This window comes from Oncorhynchus masou, chromosome 32, assembly GCF_036934945.1.
Source record: "Oncorhynchus masou masou isolate Uvic2021 chromosome 32, UVic_Omas_1.1, whole genome shotgun sequence".
Classification (NCBI taxonomy): Eukaryota; Metazoa; Chordata; class Actinopteri; order Salmoniformes; family Salmonidae; genus Oncorhynchus; species Oncorhynchus masou.
In genome coordinates, this window is record NC_088243.1 from 51,764,686 (window position 1) to 51,790,995 (window position 26,310).

At 40.4% G+C, this 26,310-nt stretch overlaps 2 protein-coding genes, 1 long non-coding RNA gene and 1 pseudogene across 9 annotated transcripts in view; 3 read left to right on the top strand and 1 right to left on the bottom strand.

The window, feature by feature from the left end:
- Window positions 1-741: 741 nt before the first annotated feature.
- LOC135527216 (iduronate 2-sulfatase-like) lies at window positions 742-4,088 on the bottom strand (annotated as a pseudogene).
- A 12,010-nt stretch (window positions 4,089-16,098) lies between these two features.
- Window positions 16,099-17,596, top strand: LOC135526169 (lysozyme g-like). 2 transcript variants are annotated; one of them, XM_064954307.1, is made up of 5 exons: window positions 16,099-16,206; window positions 16,375-16,458; window positions 16,600-16,802; window positions 17,013-17,151; window positions 17,272-17,596. In XM_064954307.1, exons 1-5 carry the CDS (start codon window positions 16,203-16,205, stop codon window positions 17,403-17,405), a joined length of 564 nt encoding a protein of 187 aa, XP_064810379.1. In that variant the 5' UTR covers window positions 16,099-16,202; the 3' UTR covers window positions 17,406-17,596. The 2 variants fall into 2 exon arrangements, with proteins under 2 accessions (XP_064810379.1, XP_064810378.1); XM_064954306.1 differs by having other exon boundaries at window positions 16,102-16,206; window positions 16,330-16,458.
- A 674-nt stretch (window positions 17,597-18,270) lies between these two features.
- Window positions 18,271-19,311, top strand: LOC135526172 (uncharacterized). Its single transcript, XR_010453257.1, has 3 exons — window positions 18,271-18,373; window positions 18,512-18,620; window positions 18,736-19,311. It is a non-coding gene; the product is annotated as an uncharacterized LOC135526172 (long non-coding RNA).
- A 1,271-nt stretch (window positions 19,312-20,582) lies between these two features.
- zgc:66433 (uncharacterized protein LOC321250 homolog) overlaps window positions 20,583-26,310 on the top strand; it is a 32,850-nt gene continuing 27,122 nt past the window's right edge. For 2 of the 6 annotated variants that reach the window (XM_064954308.1, XM_064954314.1), the window contains exon 1: window positions 24,783-24,855. In XM_064954308.1, the coding sequence (XP_064810380.1) occupies window positions 24,791-24,855 (65 nt within the window). In that variant the 5' untranslated portion in view covers window positions 24,783-24,790. Of the gene's footprint in view, window positions 20,865-24,356; window positions 24,392-24,782; window positions 24,856-25,886; window positions 26,194-26,310 lie in introns of those variants that run through there. The other 4 variants (XM_064954309.1, XM_064954310.1, XM_064954312.1 and 1 more) reach the window with 3 other exon arrangements.

Sequence of the window (26,310 nt, forward strand, 5' to 3'; positions counted from 1 at the left end):
GGTGCACTGTCCTTCTCTCAGCACATATCAAAGCTGCAGGTTAAAGTTAAATCTAGACTAGGCTTCCACTTTCACCCCAGCTGCCAAACAAACTGTGATTCAGATGACCATCCTACCCATGCTAGATTACGGAGACGTAATTTATAGATCGGCAGGTAAGGGTGCTCTCAAGCGGCTAGATGTTCTTTACCATTCGGCCATCAGATTTGCCACCAAGGCTCCTTATAGGACGTCACTGCACTCTATACTCCACTGTAAACTGGTTTGCTCTGTATACACGTCGGAAGACCCACTGGTTGATGCTTATTTATAAAATCCTCTTAGGCCTCACTCCCCCCTATCTGAGATCTACTGCAGCCTTCATCCTCCACATACAACACCCATTCTGCCAGTCACATTCTGTTAAAGGTCCCCAAAGCACGCACATCCCTGGGTCGCTCCTCTTTTCAGTTTGCTGCAGCTAGCGACTGGAACGAGCTGCAACAAAACACTCAAACTGGACAGTTTTATCTCAATCTCTACAAGACTCATTCATGGACACTCTTACTGACAGTTGTGGCTGCTTTGTATTATGTATTGTTGTTCTTAACTGACTTGCCTAGTTAAATAAAGGCCTGCCTAGTTAAATAAAGGCCTGTCGGTCTCCAGCAGATGCTTCCGATAGGTTATTTCGCGAGAATAGTTGATCCTAGCGAATCCCACGTGATACATCTCACTCATTTTCAGAAATTTGGGGTTACGTAAGTAACCTTTGGTTGTTTTATTACTGTAGAAAATCTCTATGCTTGCAAAACTAACCCTACTGTTCTCATTTGTGATTCAATCAAACTTAGCACACTAACTCCCACAGACACCTTTTCAAGACAATGTGTGTGCCTAAAAACCCATGTACTGTAGATACTACAGGTTAACCATAATAGCAGCAACTAATATCTTAACGGTTAACTACAAAATACATTAAGTGCCCTTATTGTAACTGTGGGACATTCAATATATTCATTAAATGTTGAGTCCTCTCTGAATATAGCAACAATTCAGATCTTCCCTTCTAAATAGTTAATTATCGAAACAAGGCATTATCATGACATCCCTTTAGATGTAATCTCTGCAGTGAGGTAGAGGTGGTGTTTGAGGTAAGGGTGTTCAGCTGATGATGGTCCTGGCCCAGCTTGCAGAGTACAGGTTGTGGTCCTGGCCTGGGTCTCTCTCCAGCGTGGACCACCAGGTCAGTCTGGAAGCTAGCAGGGTCGAAACCCACCCACTGGGTGAAGCGGTAGTCCCAGGAGGGCAGAGTAGCCCACCACCTGGAATTTCTTCAGGTTAGGCAGGTCAGAGTTCTCCTGGGGGGTGTCTGCAGGCCTTGGGATACTGGCTGCAGTCCTTGCTGTAGTCTAGGTGCTTGAAGGAGTAGGCCAGGTTGTCTCCCTAGGGTACAGAGCTCCACGTTGAAGGAGTTGTCAGGACAGGGGTGTGGGGGCTTCAGCCCAGCCAGGTAAGACACTGTGGGGAAGACATCTAGCATCTCATTCACATTCCTCCAGTGAGAGTGAGATAGTCACAATCCATCAACAGAACTGGGAATAACAATGTCACATAGTAGAGAACAAACTTCTCTGGCACCATCTGTCCTGTGGGAGAATGATTGTCACAGGAAGGAGTCAGAGGAATATGAAAGTCTCAAATTACTCAATGGCTTCCTTTCCTTCACTGTACCAATGTCTGATAGGAGAAAAAAAGACTGGATAGGTTTCCAGCATACTGCTTTCCTGTCACACCTTGCAAGATCAGTGCTAATTATATAATAAAGTATAAGAGAAGTACACACAAGGAATTAAAACTAGTTACTAACTATGAGTGAATACCTTGTGTAAAGTGATGCTGTGCTGGACCAAACACATCTATGTAGGGAAAGATCTCATCCCCTGGCGGACTGCAGTCACACCTGGTACGTAGAACATTAGGGGAAGGCGAGTGGCCACGTCAAAGTTGCTGTATTTGGCCCATTCCCCATGCTACCCAAGTGACCATCCTTTAAGAGAAAGGAATCATATTTTACAAAAATGCCAATGTAATTAAGCAATCGGACAACATAAAATGAATTATTGGTCATGGTATGCAACATACAGGCATGGAATAAAAAAAAACGTGTAACAATAATCATTTTACATACGATGCTCCTGTAAATCAACCTACAGTTCATAGTCAAGACAACATATCAGTCCCTCCAGGATTTCGGCAGGGATTTTTTTGTGATATTTGAAGGCAAAAATTCTAACATTTTGCAAGGTAATACGCAATGATTTTGTCCAATTTGTTGTAGAAATGCGCTGACGAGGGAAAACATTTGTTGACGTGTGACTTGATTGAACCATATTATGTGGTATATTAGAGGTGATTGGTTGAAATTGCATGCCCTCTTTATAAACTGTGGTGATGGGTCAGTTTTATGTGATGATTTTACTTTTTTTAATGCAGAAGCGCAGTGATTGTTCAAATTTGCAAGCCCTCGCATAATATGGAGGGAATTGTTGATTTTTCAACAACAACAAAAACTTGATCACAGAATCCTGGAGGGACTGATATATGCTTTGGATGAATCCAAGCTAAGTAAATCTTTGTCAACTCAGGAAGGTGAAGGCAGAATTTTGATGTTCTCACATCCCCATCTAGTGGCTAAAGAGTACCTCAAACAGTGCCATTAACAAACCATTACAGACACTAGGGGTTCGTTCAGTTTGAATAAACGTTTGGTACATTGCATGACAGTTTGTACTGAATGACATGTTTCCCCACGTTCTTTAACTAATTTTGAGGTACGTTTGGTGTGTGTGGTGGGGTGTGGTTTGGAGCAATGAGTGACGTATTTAAAGGGCAGCGGTGTATTTTGAATCGTCATACCAACCTACGACCCAACTCCTCCCCATTTTTCAACTTGGCATTCAGAACAGCAACGTTTCTATTTAACTGAACACTGCACACCATTTTTTCATACTGAACCCAGCCCAGTTTAGGACTGGGCTATATGGCCAAATTACTTTTCCAATGGTCTGAAGTAAAGACCACATCATTGTCTTTAGCCAGGCCCAGATCATCCAGAGTATTTGACAACATGCCCACTTGGGAGTCCAGGTACATCACAGAGACATAATAGTGCTGTCGATTCTAGAGCTGAGTCACAAACATTGTCTGATGAAGGTCTCTGACCGAAACACAGATTTTTAACTCTGGATTTATAATAAACAATATATATTCTATAATGAGAGTGTCTTGACATAACTTCTGATGCTGAATCACTAACACAAATATTAATAGTATGTGGTTTGAAACCAAAAACGGCTCTTCAAAGGGTTCTCCTTTGGGGACAGCCGAAGAACCCTTTTAGGTTCTAGATAGCACTTTTTTTCCAAGAGTGTACATGTATAATCAACCCGGAATTCCTTTGGTATTGGTTCATATGGGAAGCTGACATTCATAGCTTGAACATCTTCCTAATGTCAGTCCAGGGATTGTAGGTCATGCTGGGGAGGCCTTTAGGAACATCAGGGTCTGAAGCCAGGGTCATCTTATCCAGGGGGTAGAGCTTCAAGAACTCCTAATACACAAAGTTTGTTGTTAGGCAATTGGCAAAAACTTTCATCAGTTAACAAATCATACCATCTACATTAGGGCTCTCCAACCCTGTTTCTGGAGAGATACCCTCCTGTAGGTTCACCCCAACCCCAGTTGTAACTAACCTGATTCAGCTTATCATCAGCCATTTATTAGAATCAGGTGCGCTTGAATAGTGTTGGAGCAAAAACCTATAGGACTGTAGCTCTGCAGGGACAGGGTTGGAGAGCCTGATCTACATTCTATTGGGTGAATCATACTTGCTCATTAATGCAATCTGATTGCACAGTTAAAAAGTCAATGTCTGAAAATAAGGGCAGCTGCAGGTGCGGTACCTGTGGGATTCTGAAGGGAATGTGAGGTTTGTGGAATCCAACAGCCAGAATTAAGTGCTTGTCAGAATCCCTTGTGGACTTGAGCAGTCTGACAGCCTCTGTGCTCTCCATGTCTGGTAGTGTCCCGAGGGGGTTCTGACACATTCACCGAGCACAGCAGGTTGACATGCAGTTGGCCATCAATGCCCTTGCAAACCTAAACAAACCAACATTAGCTAAACAACATTTTACATGTATGAATGTGAAAATGCACAAAAAAACATCTTACGATAAGCAGTTTGAGTATTACACAGAGAGATGGCTCAAAACAGACAGGCAGAAGCATCTTTAGCCATTATATCTTAAAGATGGAATCCGCAGTAGGAAGAAACAGCGCCACTGTCCACCCTACCAATGTGGTTTTTTGTTGAAAAAGTGGTGACAAGCCTTGCGCAATGTGGTAAATAAAATAAATAAAAAATGCAGTCCATATTCGGCTGTGCAATGATGTCCGAGGGGAAAAAAAGTGCTTCGCTGTTTTACGGTATCCACTAGGTTTCCATTTGGAAAATGTGGCACCGGACATTTGACCAGCAGAATATTAATTCAGCAGACATTTGAAAAATGTACCAGACCCAAGGGCATTGGGAGAGTAACCTGATTAGGGCCTCTACCCACAGTGCTAAGAATGACAGAAATTACATTTAGATTAAGGTAATTCATATTAACAGTACATGCAAATGGAAGATGCAACGATTTGTGGTCCTTGTTAACAAATTCTGCACTTTGAAGATGTTAGAACTGTCCACATTTACTTTTCCTCAGCTAACAAGACTAACGAACAGCAAAATCACTAGCCCCCATAGTAGAAAAGTTTACCTATACTATTGGTGCGCTTGTCGAGAAAGAAAGCCTATTCCAAACAGACTCTGGACAGCTGTGGGATGATAGATCCCAAATTCATACAACCAGGCATAGGCTATATAAACAAAAGAAAAGTTAAAAAGAAAAGAGTCTTACGCAACAGACCAGAACATTCATTTAAAAATGTTGATAAACTATTATTTACATTATAAAGTTCAGCAATACACACAAGGCAGTAGGCTTCATGTGAATGTTAGTACCATAATGCAATTAGCAGGGCAAAGTGTTGTTAAAAGCACACCGCACATGCCAGCGGTTTCATGTGACAGAGATGATGCAACAACTAGCATGGGTTGCTAATATGACACGGATTGTGTCTTTGGCTAATGGACAATGAAATAAAGTTGATATAAAATAATTGCCTCCACGGATATGGTCTGATTTTGGCTAGGCTTCTTTAAAGCAAGGTAAGATATGCCTCATAATATGCAGCTCATTGCAAAGTGGTGTGTGTGATGCGCTGATGAAGCCTGCCTCCTGTTGTCTATGCATTTGCTGTTTGAGATGCTGTAGCAGCAGCTCTTGCTCTGTCTGACAGATATTCCACTCAAAGGCTCTGTATGTGTATGCTGTACTTGTGATAAGAGACATAAAGAAATACTGTACACATGCGCCAATTTAGTTCCACCAAATTATGCAAATTAACCTATGGACCGATACACATGACCAGTCAAATGTATTTACATCCACTGGTATTTACATCAACTAATAGGCTTAAAAGCATTTCGGAATGGGCTTTTTCCTCTCCCGGTGGACAATTGACTGGCAGCAATTTTATTTATCAGCTTTTCAACAATACATGAAAAAAAAAAAAAATACTGTCCAAAACCCGGCTAGTACCGGCTAATGGAAACCCTGGTTTTCTTAGAGGAGTATCTACACAATTAACTACTGCTTTCAATAAATTCTTTGTTGTAATATCGCAAACGGACGTGGCAGTTTCACCATTAAGGATTCCAGCTTTAAATTAATGTTTGTATACCGAATTGAAACCATTCACTATACTGAATAGTACCCATTAAATATACAAACATTCATTTAAGTCATACATGACCAGAGCACCTGTAGACTAGGGAGACACGGCAGCAGTCAAGACAAACACTGACCTTCCTTTTATCATATTTGAAAGAGGGAGGATGATAAGAAGGTACAGACCAGCTGTATGGGTAATCATCTGAGTGATTGGCGGCTGGCTATGCCTTCAACACAAGCACATAAAACAGTGAGTGTAGCACAACACAATGCCTCTGGAGGACAAGTATTAACAAGGCAACTGAAACAGCCTCTAGCAATTTGAAAGCTCTCACATGAGATCCTGCACCAAATAAGCAGGGAGATATTTGAAAAAAAATGAAAACAGTGGATATTAAACAAAGTGCAGAAAACCAGAGAATTGTTAACACATTTTTCAAAGTAGACTGATAAAATGAAATTCACCAACCACTAAAAACATAGGTCTAGAAAAATGGCTAGGATATTTACCTGGATGAAAGACCTTCCCCACTGGCATAGTGGTGTAGCCCTTTGACTTGAAGCACTGAGGGAGAGTTGTGTAGATCCCTGCATGGACTCTCCAGTGGGAGATAAAGTCATATAACTCGGTTGTGTCAGGTCTACGACTTGTTTAGTAAGGAGGTCCGACTTGGTGCACACACTGCTTGCTACAAATTGAATGACAGAAAGAAAAAAAGATGAAGAAAATAGATTCAATTATACAATTGCAATGGATTGCTAACTTAAGTTGGCTTGGGCTACATAATTAAATCACATATCTGCTGCAGGCCTACCTGGGCATATGCGTTGAGAAAGACATTGCGTTTAGAGGCAAGATGATCAATGTCCTGTTTCACAACAGGATCCCCGTAGTATCCTAATGTTGGTCTCATATCATCAGCTATGATGAAATTAACAGTCTAAAGGAAAACAAATTAGTGTTACAATGTTGCCCCACCATAATCAGCTACAAATGTAGCAAGCGGAAGTGGATGGAGTACAGGGCTTAACGTATCCATCAAGGAGGCTAAAAAGAGATTTAGACTTGGAAAAGTTGAATATTTTCAGAAGGAGTTGGGTAATTGGTTAAGGGAGGAGGATTGAAAAGACTGAGGCAGGCAGAGGATGGGTTTGTATCTGGTGAAGCTAGCAATAACAAGGGAGAGGGTATGTCAAGGAAGATTGGCGCCAAGTTCAAACACAGTGAGCCTGACGCCAGTTCGAGTTCCTGTGGGTGAAATGGAAGAGGTAGAAGGTGTTGTGAGGAAAGAAGGTGTTGTGTTGCCTGTGCCTTGCATTGACGGCCATGGTTATGACCAGGCTTCCTAGCGTCATAGCAATGGTTATCAAGTCACAGGACATAGATGTACTACTTTGCAGCTGCCACCACAACTTGGGGGTACAAAACTTCAGAAGAGTTGCAGGGTGTGTTGAGTGGTAGTGTCCCGTCCTCTCAGGTCGTTGGTGGTTGATTTTAATGAGTGTAGGGTTTGTTGGGAGGGTAATTAAAACATAAATAAAAAATCCCGTTTCCCCCTTTCTATCGAAAAGTGTAATTGATTTTTTTTTAAATACCCTTCCAACTAAACCTACACTCATTAAAAAACCCACCACCCTTTTGGCCCTATCCGATCCTACTCCAGGCAGAGGCCTGGGAGGACGGGACACTACCACTACATTTCAGTTAGGTGCGGTAATGCAAAATATTGGATGCTAACCGCCGTTAAACCTCACCGAAGTAGAAACGCAGTAAGCCGCTGAACTCACACCAGACATTAAGCAACATAGCTACAACACAACAACATTGCAACAGTGTGTTACTGAGCAAGAATTAGGCAATATGTTTGTACACTATAATAACATTCTAGAAAAAAATGTATCTACTAGGTTAATGTTGGGTTAGGAAAACTTGTGAAATTACTTACTTCTTGCACCAACTTGACAGAAGAAAATGATACAACAACTCAGGACGCAAATACATTTCTGGACAGACAAAGACAACATAAGCTAATGTAGCTTGTGCATAGTCTAGAATGTTTTTTCATGGAAATAAACTGCATAAAAACACGCGACAATTATTCAAGGTGTCTCTCTGTCTTAACATAGCAGCGTGTCTGCTTGAAAAAAAAACTGTTTATGATTTTTAAGTGGCAGTTGAAAACCAAAAAGGTGCATTACTGCCACCAACTGGACTGGAGTGTAAATCCATTACACTGATACAACTAAACCTACACATTAAAAAACCCACCACCTCTTTGACCCTATCCGATCCTAATCCAGGGAGGACGGGACACTACCACTCAACATACCCTGTAACTCCTCTGAAGTGAAATCTCATATACCCAAGTACTTCTCTGCAATTGGCACCACAACATGTATTTTCTGTGATTTTACATTTCATTTCTGCAGTACAGTTGATAACCATTGCTATTAATGCTAAGAAGCCAACCTTACTGAAGTGTATATCATTTGTTTGCCTATCCCTGTACTAGCACAGATCTACTACTCACATGGATCCTCACCATCATGCTCTACATTCTTCACTGCCTCAGCATACCACACCTTCTGTAGACCATCATCATACTTCTCTAACACCCTTCTTGAAAATTGACCACGTCTCCCTTTCTACCTAATTTCTGCCATCCTCACACCCACATCCCAGCCTTGATCAACTCCCAGTCAGTCAGTCAGTACAAACTGAACTTGTCTTTGGAGAAGTAATGTGATAGAAACTGAAACAAATTCCACCCAATTTAGGAGGTGATTGTGAAAAATGTTACTGTATGTGAATAATGTATTTTTTCCTTTTGAATAAGTTTTATTTTTATTTTGTATACCCAAATAGTATTTTGATATTCCAATATATTTAATGTTATTTTCATCTCAATTATGAATTTTAGATGTGTGTTACTGATTTGTGAAATCTGTCTACCGTGGTGTTGTGTATTTTTGTGATTATTTTAGATGTTTTGTTAATTTAATCCGAGACGTGTACGTGGCTCTGCAGAGGATGCTCAACCTAATGCCAGATAAAGACCAGAAGAAGCCAGTGCTTCCATCTTTCATCATTTCCATCATTTGTGAAATCTGTCTACCGTGGTGTTGTGTATTTTTGTGATTATTTTAGATGTTTTGTTAATTTTATCCGAGACGTGTACGTGGCTCTGCAGAGGATGCTCAACCTAATGCCAGATAAAGACCAGAAGAAGCCAGTGCTTCCATCTTTCATTTTATCCGAGACGTGTACGTGGCTCTGCAGAGGATGCTCAACCTAATGCCAGATAAAGACCAGAAGAAGCCAGTGCTTCCATCTTTTTCCATCTTTCATTTTATCCGAGACGTGTACGTGGCTCTGCAGAGGATGCTCAACCTAATGCCAGATAAAGACCAGAAGAAGCCAGTGCTTCCATCTCAGAAGCCAGTGGAAATGGAAGCCAGTGCTTCCATTTCAGATTCCCAGTTTAGATCAAAGCACATAAGGAAATGGGTTATTGCATAAAAAATAAAAAGGACATGTGGAGAACCCAGAGCAAACCTACTCTACAATGAGATGAAGAAAATAGGAAGTAGGATTAAATCTCAGCAGTTTTGCAAAATGAAAAAAAAAAGTGATCTTCTTCCTCTATGGTATTATGGAAGTTCATAAACATATGTTAAAGGTGCATGCTGCCACCTACTGTGTGGGGTGAAAACTGAACTTTAACACAGAAAAAAACGGGGGGAAATAAAGAAAAAAATACAAACCAAAATCAAGGATTAAATTATAGGATTAAATTATATTATATTATATTTCTATACATTTAATCCTATCCAAACGCCAAAATACGGATAGCTAACATTTGAAAAACTGGGCCCAGGAGATCCAAAATCCATTTTCCAAATATATATCCATTTCCTTTGATTTCTTGTTCGTTTGCCTGAAATATTTCAAATTGCAATGTGAATAGGCGGGAGTGAAGTGCTCTCAGGAGAATAATGATCCACAAGACCCCGCAGTCATCACATCTCAGCATCAGGAGAAGCTCATATTCCAATAGCATCTGTTAACGCCGATACATCCTACCAAAATACAACCTATGACTGCCCTGCTAATGTGCCTTGCTGGATCTTGTAAACTAACTGATCCAAATATTTTCCTAATCAAATGCATTCAAAACACGGCGGTTTTGAGTGATTATTCAAATAGTTGTTTGGAAGAAAATATAGTTCTTTATTTATTGTTTAATTATTCAAGATTCCATTTGTTATTTCATTTCAGAATAAAATGCTTGATTGTACTTAAAGGCATGAATGACTCTTAATGACATGAATGAATGATTGATTATATTGAAGTAGGCTAAGTTACATTAGGGGATAAAACAGAATGCGCTCTCACAACTCAATGGTGGATAGCTTATATTTAAATAAGGCTACTAAGCGAATCAAGAGCAAAATAATACACTTGATTTAGGCTACATTATTGCATGCTAAATGTTTCTGTCAGTTACAGATGAGCAAACAAATATATTAGCTACCACCGCCAAAGATCAATTAAGGTAATTTCCATGTAAAACAACCTGCTCTCAGAGCATTTTGTATTATTCTGTACGTAAACCCAAGAAATTCCATTTAGTATGATATATATTAATCTTTGGTTGTCCGTTACCCATTTTGTATGATATGTTACGAATTACAATTCGTATTATATGTTACGCATTTGCAAAATAGTTTTACTGTAATACAACAAACTGTGGAAAAGGTCAAAGGGTGTGAATACTTTCAGAAGGTACTGTATTCATATTCTTATACACAGTACAGTTCAATTAAATATTTAGAAAGATGAGAGGTACTGTGATGCAATATGTTTTTTATATGTTGTTTTTTAAATCTAAACTCGCTTTTTGCCTGGGTAACCTCTGATGGCAGAGCATTCCACGATGACATGGCTCTACAATGCCTTCAGAAAGTATTCACAACCCTTGACTTTTCCTACATTTTGTTGTGCTAAAGCCTGGATTAAAAATGTATTAAATTTAGCTTTTTTGTCACTGTTATACACACAATCCACGCTGTATCACATCCAGCTGTGATTGGGAATTCCATAGGGTGACGCACAATTGGCCCAGAATCTTGGGTTTGGCCGGAGTAGGCCGTCATTGTAAATAATAATTTGTTCTTAACTGACTGGCCTAGTTAAATAAACGTGAAATAAAAAAATTAAAAATTTCAAACAAACCCCATAATGTCAGAGTGGAATTATGTTTTATTTTTTTTACAAATAATTAAAAATGAAAAGTTGAAATGTCTTGAGACAATAAGTATTCAAACCCTTTGTTATGGCAAGCCTAAATAAGGAGTAAAAATGTGCTTAATAAGTCACATAATAAGTGGCATGGACTTTCTCTGTGTGCAATAATAGTGTTTAACTTTTTTTTTTATGACTACCTCATTTCTGTATCCCACACATACAGTACAATTATCTGTAAGGTGGGAGTGGATTTCAAACACAGATTCAACTACAAAGACCAGGGAGGTTTTCCAATGCTTTCAAAAGAAGGTCACCTGTTGGTGTTTGAGTAAAAAAAAATATATAAAAAAAAACATATATTTTTTTTTATCAAGGCAAATCAGTTAAGAACAAATTCTTACTTACAATGACAGCCTACCAGGGAACAGTGGGTTAACTGCCTTGTTCAGGAGAAGAATAACAGATTCTTACCTTGGGGATTTGATCCAGCAACCTTACTGGCCCAACACTCTAACCACTAGCCTACCTGCCGCCACAAATATTGAATATCCCTTTGAGCATGGTGAAGTTATTAATTACACTTTGGATGGTGTATCAATACACCCAGTCACTACAAAGATACAGGTGTCCTTCCTAACTCAGTTCCCAGAGAGGAAGGAACAAACTCAGGGATTTTACCATGAGGGAAATGGTGACTTTCAAACAGAGTTTAATGGCTGTGATATGAGAAAACTGAGGATGGATCAACAACATTGAAGTTACTCCACAATACAAACCTAATTGACAGTGAAAAGAAGGAAGCCTGTTTGAAAAAAATGGCCTTTGGCCTTTTTGTCCTGAATAAAAAGGGGTATGTTTGGGGCAAATCCAATCCAATACATTACTGAGATCCACTCTGCATATTTGCAAGCATGGCAGTTAGGGATAGGTGATATCTAACACACAAACATATACTATGTTGAAGTTTGAACAGGTCAGACTTAACCTGAGTCCTTTGACATAGTCACATTGATGGGTATAGCAGCGTAGATAAGCCCCTGGCCGCTCATTAAAGATACTGGTCGGTAGGTCGGACAGACAGGCGGGTGGGCGGGCGGGCGGGCGGACGGTGGGGGGGGGGGGGTCAGAGTGACAGAGTGATAGGGGGGCTGTGACAGAGTGATATAATAGACAGCCAAGTGGTAATATGCATTTTGTTCGAAAGAACGGACAAAGTTTTTTGTTAATGCACTTCACAACCGAAATTACTCTGCAAGTTGTATCTGCTTGGTTGGGGAATTAGCTTATTAGTTTATCAAACCGGTTATTTTTTAATACAACTTTTCACATTTCATAACACGCATTACCCGTCGTTGTTGATGAAGCTGTCTGTGTCACCAGGGCAGTAACTCGGTCACTATCAGAGGCCTCATGATAGCGTGAGGACTCACAAAGGTACTTGTGTTGCATGACACACTATATTCTATGCTTGACAAGCTGTGAAAATAGCAAGTGATCAGTGTATTAAATTATTTTTGGAGGTCAATAAATCATTGCAATCACATTGCTGGACATGTTATGACACCCATCTTTGCTCCTTTTGGTAGGTCACGGCATCCATTGATGAGCAGGGGATCAGTCTGGCAACCAACTGTGCACTTTGTCTAACAGAAAAGCAGGGTCAACGTTTGTCCTCATCCCTCAATTATAAGAATACACGTAGCATAATCTTCAACACGTAGCGTAGAAAAATCGTCTGTCCTCAGTTGCAACACTCACTACCGAGTTTAAAACTGCCTCTGGAAGCAACGTCAGCACAATAACTATTTTCCGGGAGCTTCATGAAATGGGTTTCCATGGCTGGGCTGTCGCACACAAGCCTAAGATCACCATGCGCAATGCTAAGAGTCGGCTGGAGCGGTGTAAAGCTTGCCGCCATTGGACTCTGGAGCAGTGGGAATGGACAAATCTGTGTTTGGCGGATGTCAGGAGAACGCTACCTGCCCGAATGCATAGTGACAACTGTAAATTTTGGTGGAGGAGGAATAATGGTCTTGGGTTGTTTTTCATGGTTCGGGCTAGGCCCCTTAGTTCCAGTGAAGGGAAGTCTTAATGCTACTTTAAAGTAGGGTACAAAACATTAGGAACACCTGCGTTTTCCATAACAGATAGACCAGATGAATTCAGGAAAAAGCTATGATCCCTTATAGATTGTCACTTGTTAAATCCACTTCAATCAGTGTAGCTGAAGGGGATGAAACAGGTTAAATAAGTATTTTTAAGCCTTGAGACAATTGAGACTTGGATTGTGTATGTACTGTATGCCATTCAGATGGTGAATGACCAAAACAAAAGATTGAAATGCCTTTGAATGTGGAATGGTAGTAGGTGACAGGCGCACCGGTTTGTGTCAAGAATTGCAACACTGCTGGGTTTTTCACGCTCAACACTGCTGGGTTTTTCACACTCAACAGTTTTCTGTGTGTGTGAAGAACACACGGAAAACTGTGAACACATAGGAAACTATGTTTATTGAATATAGGATGAAAAATATTATTTTAGTTTCTATGTGGAATTTAACGCAATTTCAACATATACACAGTTCTGATGATTATGTTGAAAATAGATTGATGGAACAACCTGTTAGTCATGTTTAAAAAATGTATTTAAGTTTAAGTTTTTCCCTAATTTCAATGTTTACAATGTTGGTTGAAGTTAGATGAAAACCGTACTGGTTGATGGCTTTTTTTAAATCCATCGTATTTTCCACATTGATTCAACATCACAATACACTGACAAATTAAATTGAAGTAATTTGGAAAGGCACACAACTGTCTTTCTAAGGTCCCACAGTTGACAGTGCATGTCAGAAGAAAAACCAAGTCATGAGGTTGAAGGAATTGTCCATAGAGCTCCGAGACAGTGTCAAGGCACAGATCTGGGGAAGGGTACCAACAAATGTATGCAGCATTAAAAGTCCCCGAGAACACAGTGGAGAAGTTGTAAACCACTAAGCCTCTTCCTAGAGCTGGCCGCCTTGTCAAACTGAGCAATCGGGGGAGAAAGGCTTTGGTAAGGGAGGTGACCAAGAACCCAATGGTTACTCTGACAGAGCTCCAGAGTTCCTCTGTGGAGATAGGAGAAACTTCCAGAAGGACAACAATCTCTTGCAGCACTCTACCAATCAGGCCTTTATGGTGGCCAGATGGAAGCCACTCCTCAGTAAAAGGCACATGACAACCCGCTTGGAGATTGCCAAAAGACACCTAAAGGACTGTCAGACCATGAGAAACAAGATTCTATGGTCTGATGAAACCAAGATTGAACCCTTTGGCCTGAATGCCAGGCGTCACGTCTGGTGGAAACCGGGCACCGCTCATCACCTGGCCAAAACCATCCCTACGGTGAAGCGTGGTCATGGCAGCATCATGTTGTGGGGATGTATTTCAGCGACAGAGACTGGGAGACTAGTCAGGATAAAGGGAAAGATGAATGGAGCAAAGTACAGAGAGAACCTTGATAAAAACCTGCTCCAGAGCGCTCAGGGCCTCAGACTAGGGCGAAGGTTCACCTCCCAACAGGACCACGACCGTAAGCACACAGCCAAGACAATGCAAGAGTGGCTTCAGGACTAGCCTCTGAATATCCTTGAGTGGCCCAGTGAGAGCCTGGACTTGAACCCGATCGAACATCTCTAGAGAGACCTGAAAATAGCTGAGCAGCTAACTAAAACATAGTTGTTGCTTTGTCATTATGGTTTATTGTGTGTAGATTTATGAGGGGAAAACATATTTAATCATTTTTTAGAATAAGGCTGTAACGTAAGAAAATGTAGAAAAAGTGAAGGGGTCTGAATACTTCCGAATGCACTAAGAACTCAGTGTCACACACATCTACAACTCATCCATTGTGTTTGCTTCTCCTATTTATGTCAAATGCAGTTGGCTCCCCTCCATCCATTTCCCGGCAGCAACCTCACAACCAATGTTCCCTCTAATTTTCTTCAGCTCTGAGCAAATGTCAGGTCTGCTGAGTGCAAACCTGAACGTTGTGAAAATTCTGTACCCGCTTTAAAATACAGTTTTAACTGTGGCCAAGTAGACTACTGTAGCTATTTGATTATAATGTAGTCATACAGTGCCAGTGTGGCCTACCATAAAAAAAAATGTAGAAAATGCATTCCATAACATTCTAACATGGAAATAACTGCTCTATCATTCAGCTTACAGCAGCAGCCAATGTGTGGTGTTCAATATAGGCCTACATTCCATGACATGTTTGAAAAAAACATGCAGGCCTTGACATGAACCTGTTTATCCACTTGTCCTTCAGACAAGGAGGTGACTAAAAAGTTATTGTGTTGTTTGATGCAAGAAAACACTTTACAAAATAAAATGCATTATTATCCCCATACCATTATTAGAGAATCAGATAAATTATGGTATCCTCTGCCTATTGGCTACTTAGCTTATTCAAGCCTGTGTCAAAACACAACACTGCCCCTTTAAAAAAAAGCTCTTTCCCTGACTTGCTTTTCTAAGATGTCTACAAATGTAGACATTTTGTACTCTTGTATGAAGCAATCACTCCTCTTTTGCTGACTACAAATGATCTATAACTGGGCTAATAACTCACTAACCAGCAAAGGATATGAACAAAATGTGCACACATGGCTACATGCAGCTCTTGCTATGATCTCAAAACAAGCGCATCTACTCACAACCTCATCTCTAAACACAGTCCAGTTCAAAGTAAATTACACAGATCCATATAAGTCTACTGCAGTTCTGATTGGTTATAGTTATGTTGCACTGGTCTGTGTAGAGTATGGGCTGAGTCGTGCGCAATATAATCCTACTGTATTCCGATGTCTTCTGCCTACAACATCTCTTGCGTAGTTCGTTTTGTTTCGGGAATGTTGCATTGAAAGTGGATAATACTGCATTGATTCGTTCACAATTGCCACCGTAAAGGGAAACAGGGAAAACTCTAGAAAGTTGAGAATTTCAATCTCGTTCCTCTTTTTCTCAGGGAGCTGATATTTCTTCTGCAATTTCCGCGTCAGTCCCCACATTGCTCAACCACAACTGTCACGTGCAATAGATCAGTCTGAGGAACTTTCATTTACAGGAAATCACCAAACGAAAGACATCAACATGGGTGAGCTCTGTTCAACTGTATGATAATTTGTAATCACAAAACTATATTTATTTCAAATAGATTATTTTAGAAGGGCACCAGCTAAAGTAACCTATGGTATCTGTATTTGTCTAATTTGGATAGGAGTTGGAGTTGGAATTGGTGGATTCATTACATTCTTGACTTTAGCCTCTTGTTTTGGAGACATTAAAAAGGTTGACACCAGTGGGGCCTCGGAGATAACCGCTAGACAAGACAAGCTAACTGTCCAAGGTATGTGAGTGACCGGTATTCAGAACCTTCCAATAATCAATAATAATACATCCATCAACTCTATATAATTTTATAGGAAAGAAATTACATGCAAAGTTAATATTTAATATTTATTTTACTATCAATCCTAATCCTCTAAAGGGGTGGATGCCTCTCATAAACTGGCTGAGCATGACCTGGTGAGGATGAACAAGTACAAGAAGCTCATCACCAGGGTGGGGCAGAAGCATGGCCTGGACCCAGCTATCATCGCTGGCATCATCTCCAGAGAGTCCCGGGCTGGGGCTGGGACAGTGCTGGACCATGGCTGGGGAGATCATGGAAATGGCTTTGGGCTCATGCAGGTTGGTTGGCAGTTAGTTGGCACACGATTTGTGTACATGTATCGTTGATTGTGTGTGAGAATGAGGAAGCAGAACTTACTAAGGGGATTTCTGTTGAAATCTGAGAAGTTTAATAGCATCTTCCCCTTCCTCTTTTAGATTGTACTATAGGCTATTTTTATAATGCAATAGAAGTGGTGTGATTTATTTCAAAATATTTTATTTTCATAGGTTGACAAGCGCTACCACAAGATAGTGGGGACATGGGACAGTGAGGAGCATATCAGTCAAGGCAGTGAGATTCTCATTGAGTTTATCCGAAGGATCCAGGCTAAATTCCCTGCGTGGCCCAAGGAGCACCAGCTGAAAGGTGCCGTATTGCTTACCCACCTTTTTACTCTGTAGTTTGATAGAAGGCGATGAGTTACATGTTTGTTATGTATGCAAATGCATGGATACCATGGCAAAAACATATTGTACATCTTTTCAGGGGGAATTTCAGCCTACAATGCTGGGGACAAAAATGTCCGCACCTATGAGCGAATGGACGTGGGTACCACTGGGGGTGACTATTCCAATGATGTTGTTGCCAGAGCTCAATGGTTCAAAAGACAGGGTTATTGAAGACTCTTCATTATATACTTCAGTCTTTGACTCTACCTATGGTGAAAATATTCAGTACGTGTTTTGGAATAAATCAAAGCAATAAAATTACTTCTCTGAATAAATCAAAGCAGTAAAATGTCTTCTATTTTCTGAATAAATCAAAGCAGTGAAATACATTCTATTTTCTAAATACATTTAATGAAATGTCATTGTGTGGTCACTGGTCAACATTATTGTTTATATTTTAAGCAAACATCCTCTAATGCAGTGGTTCCCAAACTTTTTATAGTCCAGTACCCCTTCAAACATTCAACCTCCAGCTGTGTACCCCCTCTAGCACCAGGGTCAGCACACTCTGAAATGTTTTTTTTTTGCCATCATTGTAAGCCTGCCACACACACACACACTTATATGATACATTTATTAAACATAAGAATGAGAGTGCGAGTTTTTGGCACAACCCAGATCGTGGGAAGTGACAAAGAGCTCTTACAGGACCAGGCCACAAATAATAATATAATAATAATAATCAATAATTTTGCTCTTTATTTAACCATCTTACATATAAACCCTTAACTGACCACAGGTTAATGAGAAGGGTGTGCTTGAAAGGATGCATATAACTCTGCAATGTTGGGTTGTATTGGAGAGAGTCTCAGTCTTAAATCATTTTCCACACACAGTCTGCCTGTATTTCATCATGCTAGTGAGGGCCGAGAATCCACTCTCACATAGGTACGTGGTTGCAAAGGTCATCAGTGTCTTAACAGCGCGATTTGCCAAGGCAGGATACTCTGATAATCTGGCAGTGGCTTTTGATTAAATTCAGTTTTCACAGAACCGCTTGTTGCAATTTCAATGAGGCTCTCTTGTTCAGATATCGATAAGTGGACTGGCGGCAGGGAATGAAAGGGACAACAAATCCAGTTGTTTGTGTCAACCGTTTCGGGAAAGTACCTGCTTAATTGCACACCCAACTCACTCAGGTGCTACACTATATCACATTTGACACATTCTGTAAGCTTGAGTTCCTTTGCACACAAAAAAATCATACAATGATGGAAAGACCTGTGTTTTGTCCTTGTTAATGCAGACCTCAATTTTTTCCCACACATTGAATATAGTTGCGGAGAGACCCTGTAATCCTAGATTCAGACCACTCAGGCGAGAAAAAACATCACCCAGATAGGCCAGTCGTGTGAGAAACTCGTCATCATGCAAGCGGTCAGACAAGTAAGCTCATCTCTCAATTAAAAATAAAATAACGTGTCAATACTTTTCCCCTTGATAACCAGCACACTTCTGTATGTTGTAAAAGTGTTACATAATGTCCAAAATGTCTTTCAAGCTGTTAGGCATTCCCTTGGCAGCAAGAGCCTCTCAGTGCATGATGCAGTGTACCCAAGTGGCGTCGGGAGCAACTGCTTGCACGCGCGTTACCACTCCACTATTTCTTCCTGTCATGGCATTTGCACCATCAGTACAGATACCAACACATCTTGACCACCAAAGTCAATTTGATGTCACAAAGCTGTCCAGTACTTTAAAAATATCCTCTCCTGTTGTCCAGAAGAGGATGTCTTCCGTAATTGACCCCCCATAAACGTAACGGACATATACCAGGAGCCAGCCCAGGCCCATCACACCTGTTGACTCATCCAGCTGTAATGCATATAATTAACTTGCTTGTATGTGCAGCAGTAATAGTTACAAAACCATGTCACCGATGCCTCCTGAAAGTGTTGTTTGATGTCTCAATCGTTTTTTGGCCTTTTCCCCCAGCCATATTTTTGTTTTTTTTAACCTTTTACCGGGGATTCGAACTTGCAACCTTTACGGTTACTAGGTCAACGCTCTAACCACTAGGCTACCCTGCCGCGAGAGCATGAAGCTTTAAGTCCCCCACAATAGTATGGGGCTTGCCTGTCCTAGTCACTCGGTAGCTCACCATATAAGACGCTTCTCGACCCTTCTAATTAATTGTATATGTTGCTTTTATACATGTCTTACTACTCAAAAGTCATCTTAATACTCGCTTTAAAAACTCTTGTGGCCTATTTTTCAAATTGGCATGTTTTGTTTCTAAATGTCTGCGCAATTGTGAAGGTTTAATCGAGTTGTGAGATAGTACTTTTGCACATATAACACACTGTGGCTGAGGAAAGGCATTACTCCCAATGTAGTTCTCATCATATTTGTGCCTCTTCGATGGTCCAGCGTCCCTGTTTGCTGTTCAGTGCTTTCCCGGGTAAGGGGGCAGTAGCTCTTCGCCTGCATCAGATTCACATCTGTCAGTGACCATACTAGCTGGGCTAACAACAAATGTAGAATTACTGATGCTAGCATCTGATGTGCTTGTGGAAGCAGAACAACTTGTGTCGTCGACAGGTGCAAGTGTAGTACTGCTGGTAGTAGCAGTAGAGCTGGTATGTGTCTCTATGGACGCGGGTCTTACTTAATAATAAAAATAAAAAAACATTTATCAATTTTCGAGCAAACGGAATAAGCAGCAGCTACGTTTGGCTACATTACTGACCATTAGTGGAATTCCCATGAGAGAGTAACGGTTAATGTGATTGGATGTTCATTATTTGACTAGGCTAATTACCAGTATTTTATACTATGTTATTATTACGATGAACACTAGATGGTTTTATTTTATTTTTGGCAGTGAAACGAGGCTACTCAGGCGAGAACAAAACCTATCCCAAATGTATAGCAACGTTAGAAAATATAAATGGCCTGTTTGAAAATGTGAAGAAAAAATGTTTTTCTATTTTTCACATTTTCATCTGGCGTACCCCAGACGGCATTGAGTACGCCAGTTTGTGAATACCTGTTCTAATACGTAAAAAAGAAAGCTACCACTAGAGAGCATTGCTGCCCACAGATTTCCCCCTCAATTCTCAAATTTCCTCCAAAAAAGATTTGACTTTAATCTATGGACATAAAACGAAGGTATTTGACCAGAAAATCGTTTTGAAAGATACATATTGTTACAGAAATTACGATGGAATGGAGCTATAACACAAAGCCAATGGTGTTGATCCGACTACTGTAGTTGTAAAATTTGTTTCATTATTTTAGGGGTTTTGGTCAAGGACAGCAATATTGTATCCAATCAGGTGGTTCATTTTTCAGAGGGATCAAAGTATCCTACACCATACACTGAGCATATAAAGCAAAGCATATCTAAATGGAGTTGTTAAAAATACACCACCAATGTTAGCTTGGATTTAAAGTTGATCTTTATCTATAGATCTTTGGGAGCAACGTCTCAGTGAGTCAACTGGTGAACACAATTGTGTTACTTCCTCGCAGAGAAAGCATGCGCGGTACTCCAGTGCTTCTGAAGGCTAGTTGAAGAAAGACACGAAACTTCAATGGGCGAGATCTAATCATCACAAATCACCGACGTATTTTTTTACTTCATTGATGGATGTCTGCATACTTAAAATATAGCGCCTAACTCAGTTTGTAAGTATCACTTTCTTTCATGACGAACTTACATAGACATATTGTTTGATAAGATTCCAAATGGTTCGCACTAGTAGCTTTTTCTATGTTGCTTGTAGGGTTAGCAAAAAAAATGTTGAATTCAGATGGTGGTGGCCTCCAACTTTTCTTGGAAGAAGTTACCTTAAACTGTTCTTCTTTATTACGGATACGATGTTGTTGAATTATACCTCTCACTTGAAGGAACTCCCACATAATCCGATGTGTTATCTTTAGCATAATGTCACTCATCCTCTTCTTGAATTGATTTTGGTTGCAAATATATTTGACTGACTTGTATTTTAGTGTTTAAAAGACAATTAGCTATTGCTTTCTTAAACATTAATCCGATTTTCAATGGCCTGCAGGCTATAATTGTCTTATCCTCTTTGACAACACATAAGGATAATGGTGATTGTTTTTACACTTTTTCAATAGGCTGTGGTTAAGATAGTCAATATTCTGTCCACATCAGTTGCTTATTCCCAGCAGCTATCTGGTATGCTATGTGCATCAATAACTTTACATAATTCCTTATTTGATGCACATAAATCAATATACTTTATATCCCTGGTTTGGTGCAACGTAGAAAGGGGTTGACTTGAGCCAATGTGTGGAGTAAAAACAAAGGAAATTGTCAAATCTGTCTACAGATGTTCCAGGCACCAAATGCACGAGCTCCAACCTAGAGTTTTTCTTTATAAAGAAAATATCTATACCTATAGAATACCTAAATACTGTACCTATACGCATGTCAGCAGAACTGGGTGGCACTCTTATGGCAAATACATTGAAATTCCATCCTAGCGCTTTTAAAAAGTCATCTGATGATGCATGGTGTGTCCAGTCCAGTTTTGTTATTACAAATATCTGCAAATCTTGAAGAAATATACCATTGTATATCTCTTTATAATGATGGAATTATATAGTGACATCAAATGATAAACGTGCTCAAATTTAGTCTCCCTGTGCCCTTTGGATTATTATAGCAGGTTATTGTACAAATTGAATGCAACAAATTTAATCTGAATTGTTCTTGACCATTAGTGTTTTTTTTTTTTTTTTTTACAATAATGCTTAGCATTATATCCAAGCATAATATCACAAAGTCTAGCAGTGGTTAGTATAGTGGTCACAGTTGTCCTTAGCCTTGTAAACCACACACAGCTGACCAGTAGGATAAACCAGATTGAGTCTTAGCACTAATTACATGTTTTAAAATGGGCCAACTGGGAAATGAGGATACGGCGAAGAGCAAAACACTTAAAAAAATTAAAGTCACAATTATTTGATTATCACCATGCAATTAAATCCTTCAGATAAATTTAGTCTCGCATGCCCTCACATACTCTGCAGCAAATGATTTGTAGTGTAAGAAATGCCTTATGAAAATGGTCCCAACTGTAGGTAAATGGCAGACTAGAGGGCCCTTTAGCAGTTTTATCAAGCAGTAAAACCCAGCAGGATCCCTTTTCATGTGGAGAGTGTGAGAACAGAGTGGGTCATTTCAAGGGTCAGCCCTGAAAGGTTTCCAGCATCATGAGAAGATAACCAAAGGCAGGCAGAGAGGAGGACTGTGTTGTTTTTGCTGTATACACATCCCTGTCTATCTGTGACACATTCAGCCTCACCCTCGCACCCAGCTAGGGGTGCTCCCTAGCTCAGCTCTGGGGTATAATTTTTGGGTTATTTACAGTTCTGCATACATGGCCTTAATTAGAGTTTGGGCCAGAGAGCTCACTGCTCGCAGAAGATGTGTTCCAGATGTGAGCAGGAATTCCAAGCGCTTTGTAAAGAAAAGAAACAGAGCTCTGCAGGAGTTGACTAAAGAAACTTGAGTCAGAGCAAACTGTTGAGGGATTCGAGAGAACAGGGGAAAAGGGGCCTCTTGCTCAGTCATGGGCACAGATTTAACTCGTCAGAATTCAGGTTTATATAAGTAACTAGCTGGAGTCGAAAACAGCATGTTCTTTTACCCTACAGTATTTTGGTGAACCACAAAGTTTATGACAATCAGTGTGTTTTCAAGCACTGAGCACTCCTTACATTTGTTTTGCAAGTTCTCAAATTAACTCCAATGTACATACTCTCCTTATCAGGAGTTTCTATACTTTCTCAGTTATGAGCCAAGCAAACAAGATATTCTGTAGGGCCAGTGAAAAAATATGTTTCAGGAAATACCCCCAAAAAATTCAAGGACGAAAACTGACCGACATTCCTCCTATCTTTAAAAACCAGAGGGATATATGATAGATGTGTTTTTCAAATGAGTCCACATAGTTTGTATGAATGTAGATTTCTCATGCGTGAGATTCTACTCTGATGTAGTCTGTCTGGATGTTTGAATACTAAGATGAAAGCTGCTTGTGATTGCAATTGGTGTACAGTAGACATCTTAAAAGGCCCAGTGCACCCAAAAACATGATTCTTCAGACCACTCCCTGACAGTCCTAGCAAAATTTTCAGTTTGCTAAGAAGCTGTTTTTGTTTTATTTGACCATTTTAATTTAAAACAATCACAGTAATGTACTTAATTGTTAACCAGAAATAGTTTGATATTGAGATCATTGGACTTTTTTTTTAAAGGTTTTCTGCAAGTTTTGTATACTTTTTAGCCAGTACTCCCGAAAGTAGCGCCCAAGAAACAAAAAGAGACCCTATAAAGTGTATACAACGTCGTGGCGAAATTGCTCTCGAGCCCCCTGCAGCGCACGGTCTCTTTGCTCACCCCGCAACCCCATTTGACAATGCTGTGACGATCTGATCCCGCCTCCCACTTTAACTTTACAACCTCATTGTACATCATTCCACTTGACAATCAATATTTTCCTAATGTTCGGTTGTGGCTAGTTCGACAAGCAAGCAAGCGATTGTGATAATGTAATTGTATATAATGGAAAAGTTATAGGCCGACTTACAGGTAACTGCCAAAATAAAGGAAACACCAACATAAAGTGTGATAATAGGCTGTTGGGCCTCCAGAACAGTTTCAAACCACCTACAAATAGCGTTTGACATTGTGGGGACTAAAAATTGCCACAGTTGGTCAAATGTTCCGATCCTCACAAGAAAAAATAAATAAATAAACCACACTCCAGCTCCTTTCAGACCCATCTTTCAAATGACAGAGGTCTCTTCTTCTAGCCATGGTAGCCAACATAATGGGAAACTGGGCATTTTATACATGACCCTAAGCACGATGAGATGTTAATTGCTTAATTAACTCAGGAACAACACCCGTGTGGAAGCACCTGCTCTCTTTTACACAAGTGTTTACTTTATTTTGGCAGTTACCTATATATGAGCGTCAAATGTCCTACTCCTTGAAAGTCATTCATTGGTTATATATAGCATTTGCTTACGTGATGAATGATGATCGCAGACAATCAACTGCAGTGTTTGATTATTACCCCACACCATGGAATATCTGTGTGAACGTGTATAAGTACAAAAGGTGGACACGTTAAATTATTTTATTTGGATGGCTGGATGGTTGACACAACAGAAAGGTAGTCCGATAGGTTCTTGTCTAAAAAGTGGGTAAAAGTTTGCTTTAATATGTGTGTTGTTGTGAATGGCGATCGGGATAAATAGATGGACCCACGCCTGGTGAAAAAAAAAAACTTAGCCTATTGTGAAGTACTGTATATTCCAAAATTCACCAGCGGCACCATTTAAGGAGCTAATGGTTGTCGGCACAGTGTTTATGATCAGACATGTATCTTCTAGTGTATTTGTGTGGCTAAGATGTACAACGTTTTCTAGTTTGTAGAGAAATGCATTGAAAGAGATGCAGCTACTACCGAGGTTTTAACATCTAACTTCTCATTTCAGATGTTTTGTAACATCTGATGCATGGATTTGATCGACGCATTCAATGTATGTTTTGCTCTTGTAATGGTAAGCGCATGCAGCCACTCATCACACTTGCTTCAGAGAGCGTGTTCATAACACGTCAGGAACGAGCGTGTAGGTAGGTCTCTTACACTAAATGATGGCAGGATAGAATGTAAGGATTCGGTGCATTTGTCCACTGGGGGAGGACTGTAGATCGTTTATGCATGTATGAGCTTTTCATTTGATTTAAACGTCGAGTCCAAAACGGGAGGTTTTAAAAAATGAGGTAGTTTTCAAATCTCCGGAAAGTGTTGCTAATCATACCCCCCCCCCCACCCCTCCTATTCCTTTGAAATGTCGTTTAGTGGAGTAAAAGTTATTTTGGTAGAAGTGCTGTGATCACTGTCTGTGGCCACAGTCTTCTAATGTGTTTACACTTTTAGGTCGAGGGAAATGTTTCATTTTGAAAAGGAGCCTCCAAGGTCTGGAGTTAATTAAGAGTTTGAGTTGATTGTTTACATGAACACATTCTTTATTCCCAGGAAAATGGGCCACTTGGTTTGTTCCGAGCAGATCTAGCAATTTTGTATGGTTGAATGCTGATCGAGCTTTACCAAATCCTTTCCCGGATCTCACATAGGGATGTTTATTTTGTTAACTTTCAGGCTCCCCTGACTTTGTGTGTAGTTGTTCAATTCACATTTGTATTGTTTTGCATGTTGGCATTCTGTAATAACATACTTATTGGAGAATTAGGCCTATTATCAAACCTGTTCATTAATAGCCCATATTGATTTTCTACTTAGTCATCCTTAGTCATATGACTTGACATCCCAACATGACTGACAAAGGTTGAACCTAGAGGTTGAGATTTAGACACCTGTTGACTCCGGCTCAATGGCAAGGTGGCACTGTTTGTTGGGGTATTTTTGTTTTTCTGATGGGGGATGAGTGAGTTCCCAGCCAGGACAATCCCCACGACGCCCCTAGCCAATTATCAGAGACACGGGTCAGATCGGCTGGACGTAAGCTGCCTGATTGAGACAATAGCTGCAGGCTGCCGCTCGGGATTAAGCTATGTAACGGGGAGGGAGTGGGAGGTGGATGGGGGTGGGAAGAGCAGCGTGGGGCGGGCTGTTAGTTCACACTCGTGTCCTCCCACTGTAGGCTAGTCACTGGGAGGGCAGGCAGCCTCCACTCAAAGATAGCACTGTGTCTTTATCTTTGTCTTGCCACCAGCTGCCCTTTCTGCTGTTCTGTCTTAATTCATGTGCATTAAGAAGGCGGGTGTTTGTGTAGTGGACTGGTGGCCTTCAACATTGCAGTTGGAGCATGCACAGGGACTTCCACGTGCCAGCACTCAAACAAGCTGGTAAAGGATGTACTAAAGAGCGAATCCGCTGCCATTTATTTTGCTTGAGCATTCCCATCTAGAAACCATGGCTGGATTTTACGGCTGTTTGCGGGGGAAGAAGTAAGTGTGCTCTGCTTTTCTGGTTAGATATATCAGACCCTGGCAGGATATCAAACATATCGATCGCCAGAGCATTTGTCTGAATGGAACATAATCATTGGTTGTACATGTGTGTCT

Excerpts from the sequence above, each read along its gene's own strand:
- LOC135526169 (XM_064954306.1), top strand. Across the intron at positions 16,459-16,599 it reads AGACAAGCTAACTGTCCAAG|GGGTGGATGCCTCTCATAAA; the intron begins GTATGTGAGTGA and ends AATCCTCTAAAG. Across the intron at positions 17,152-17,271 it reads CAAGGAGCACCAGCTGAAAG|GGGGAATTTCAGCCTACAAT; the intron begins GTGCCGTATTGC and ends ACATCTTTTCAG.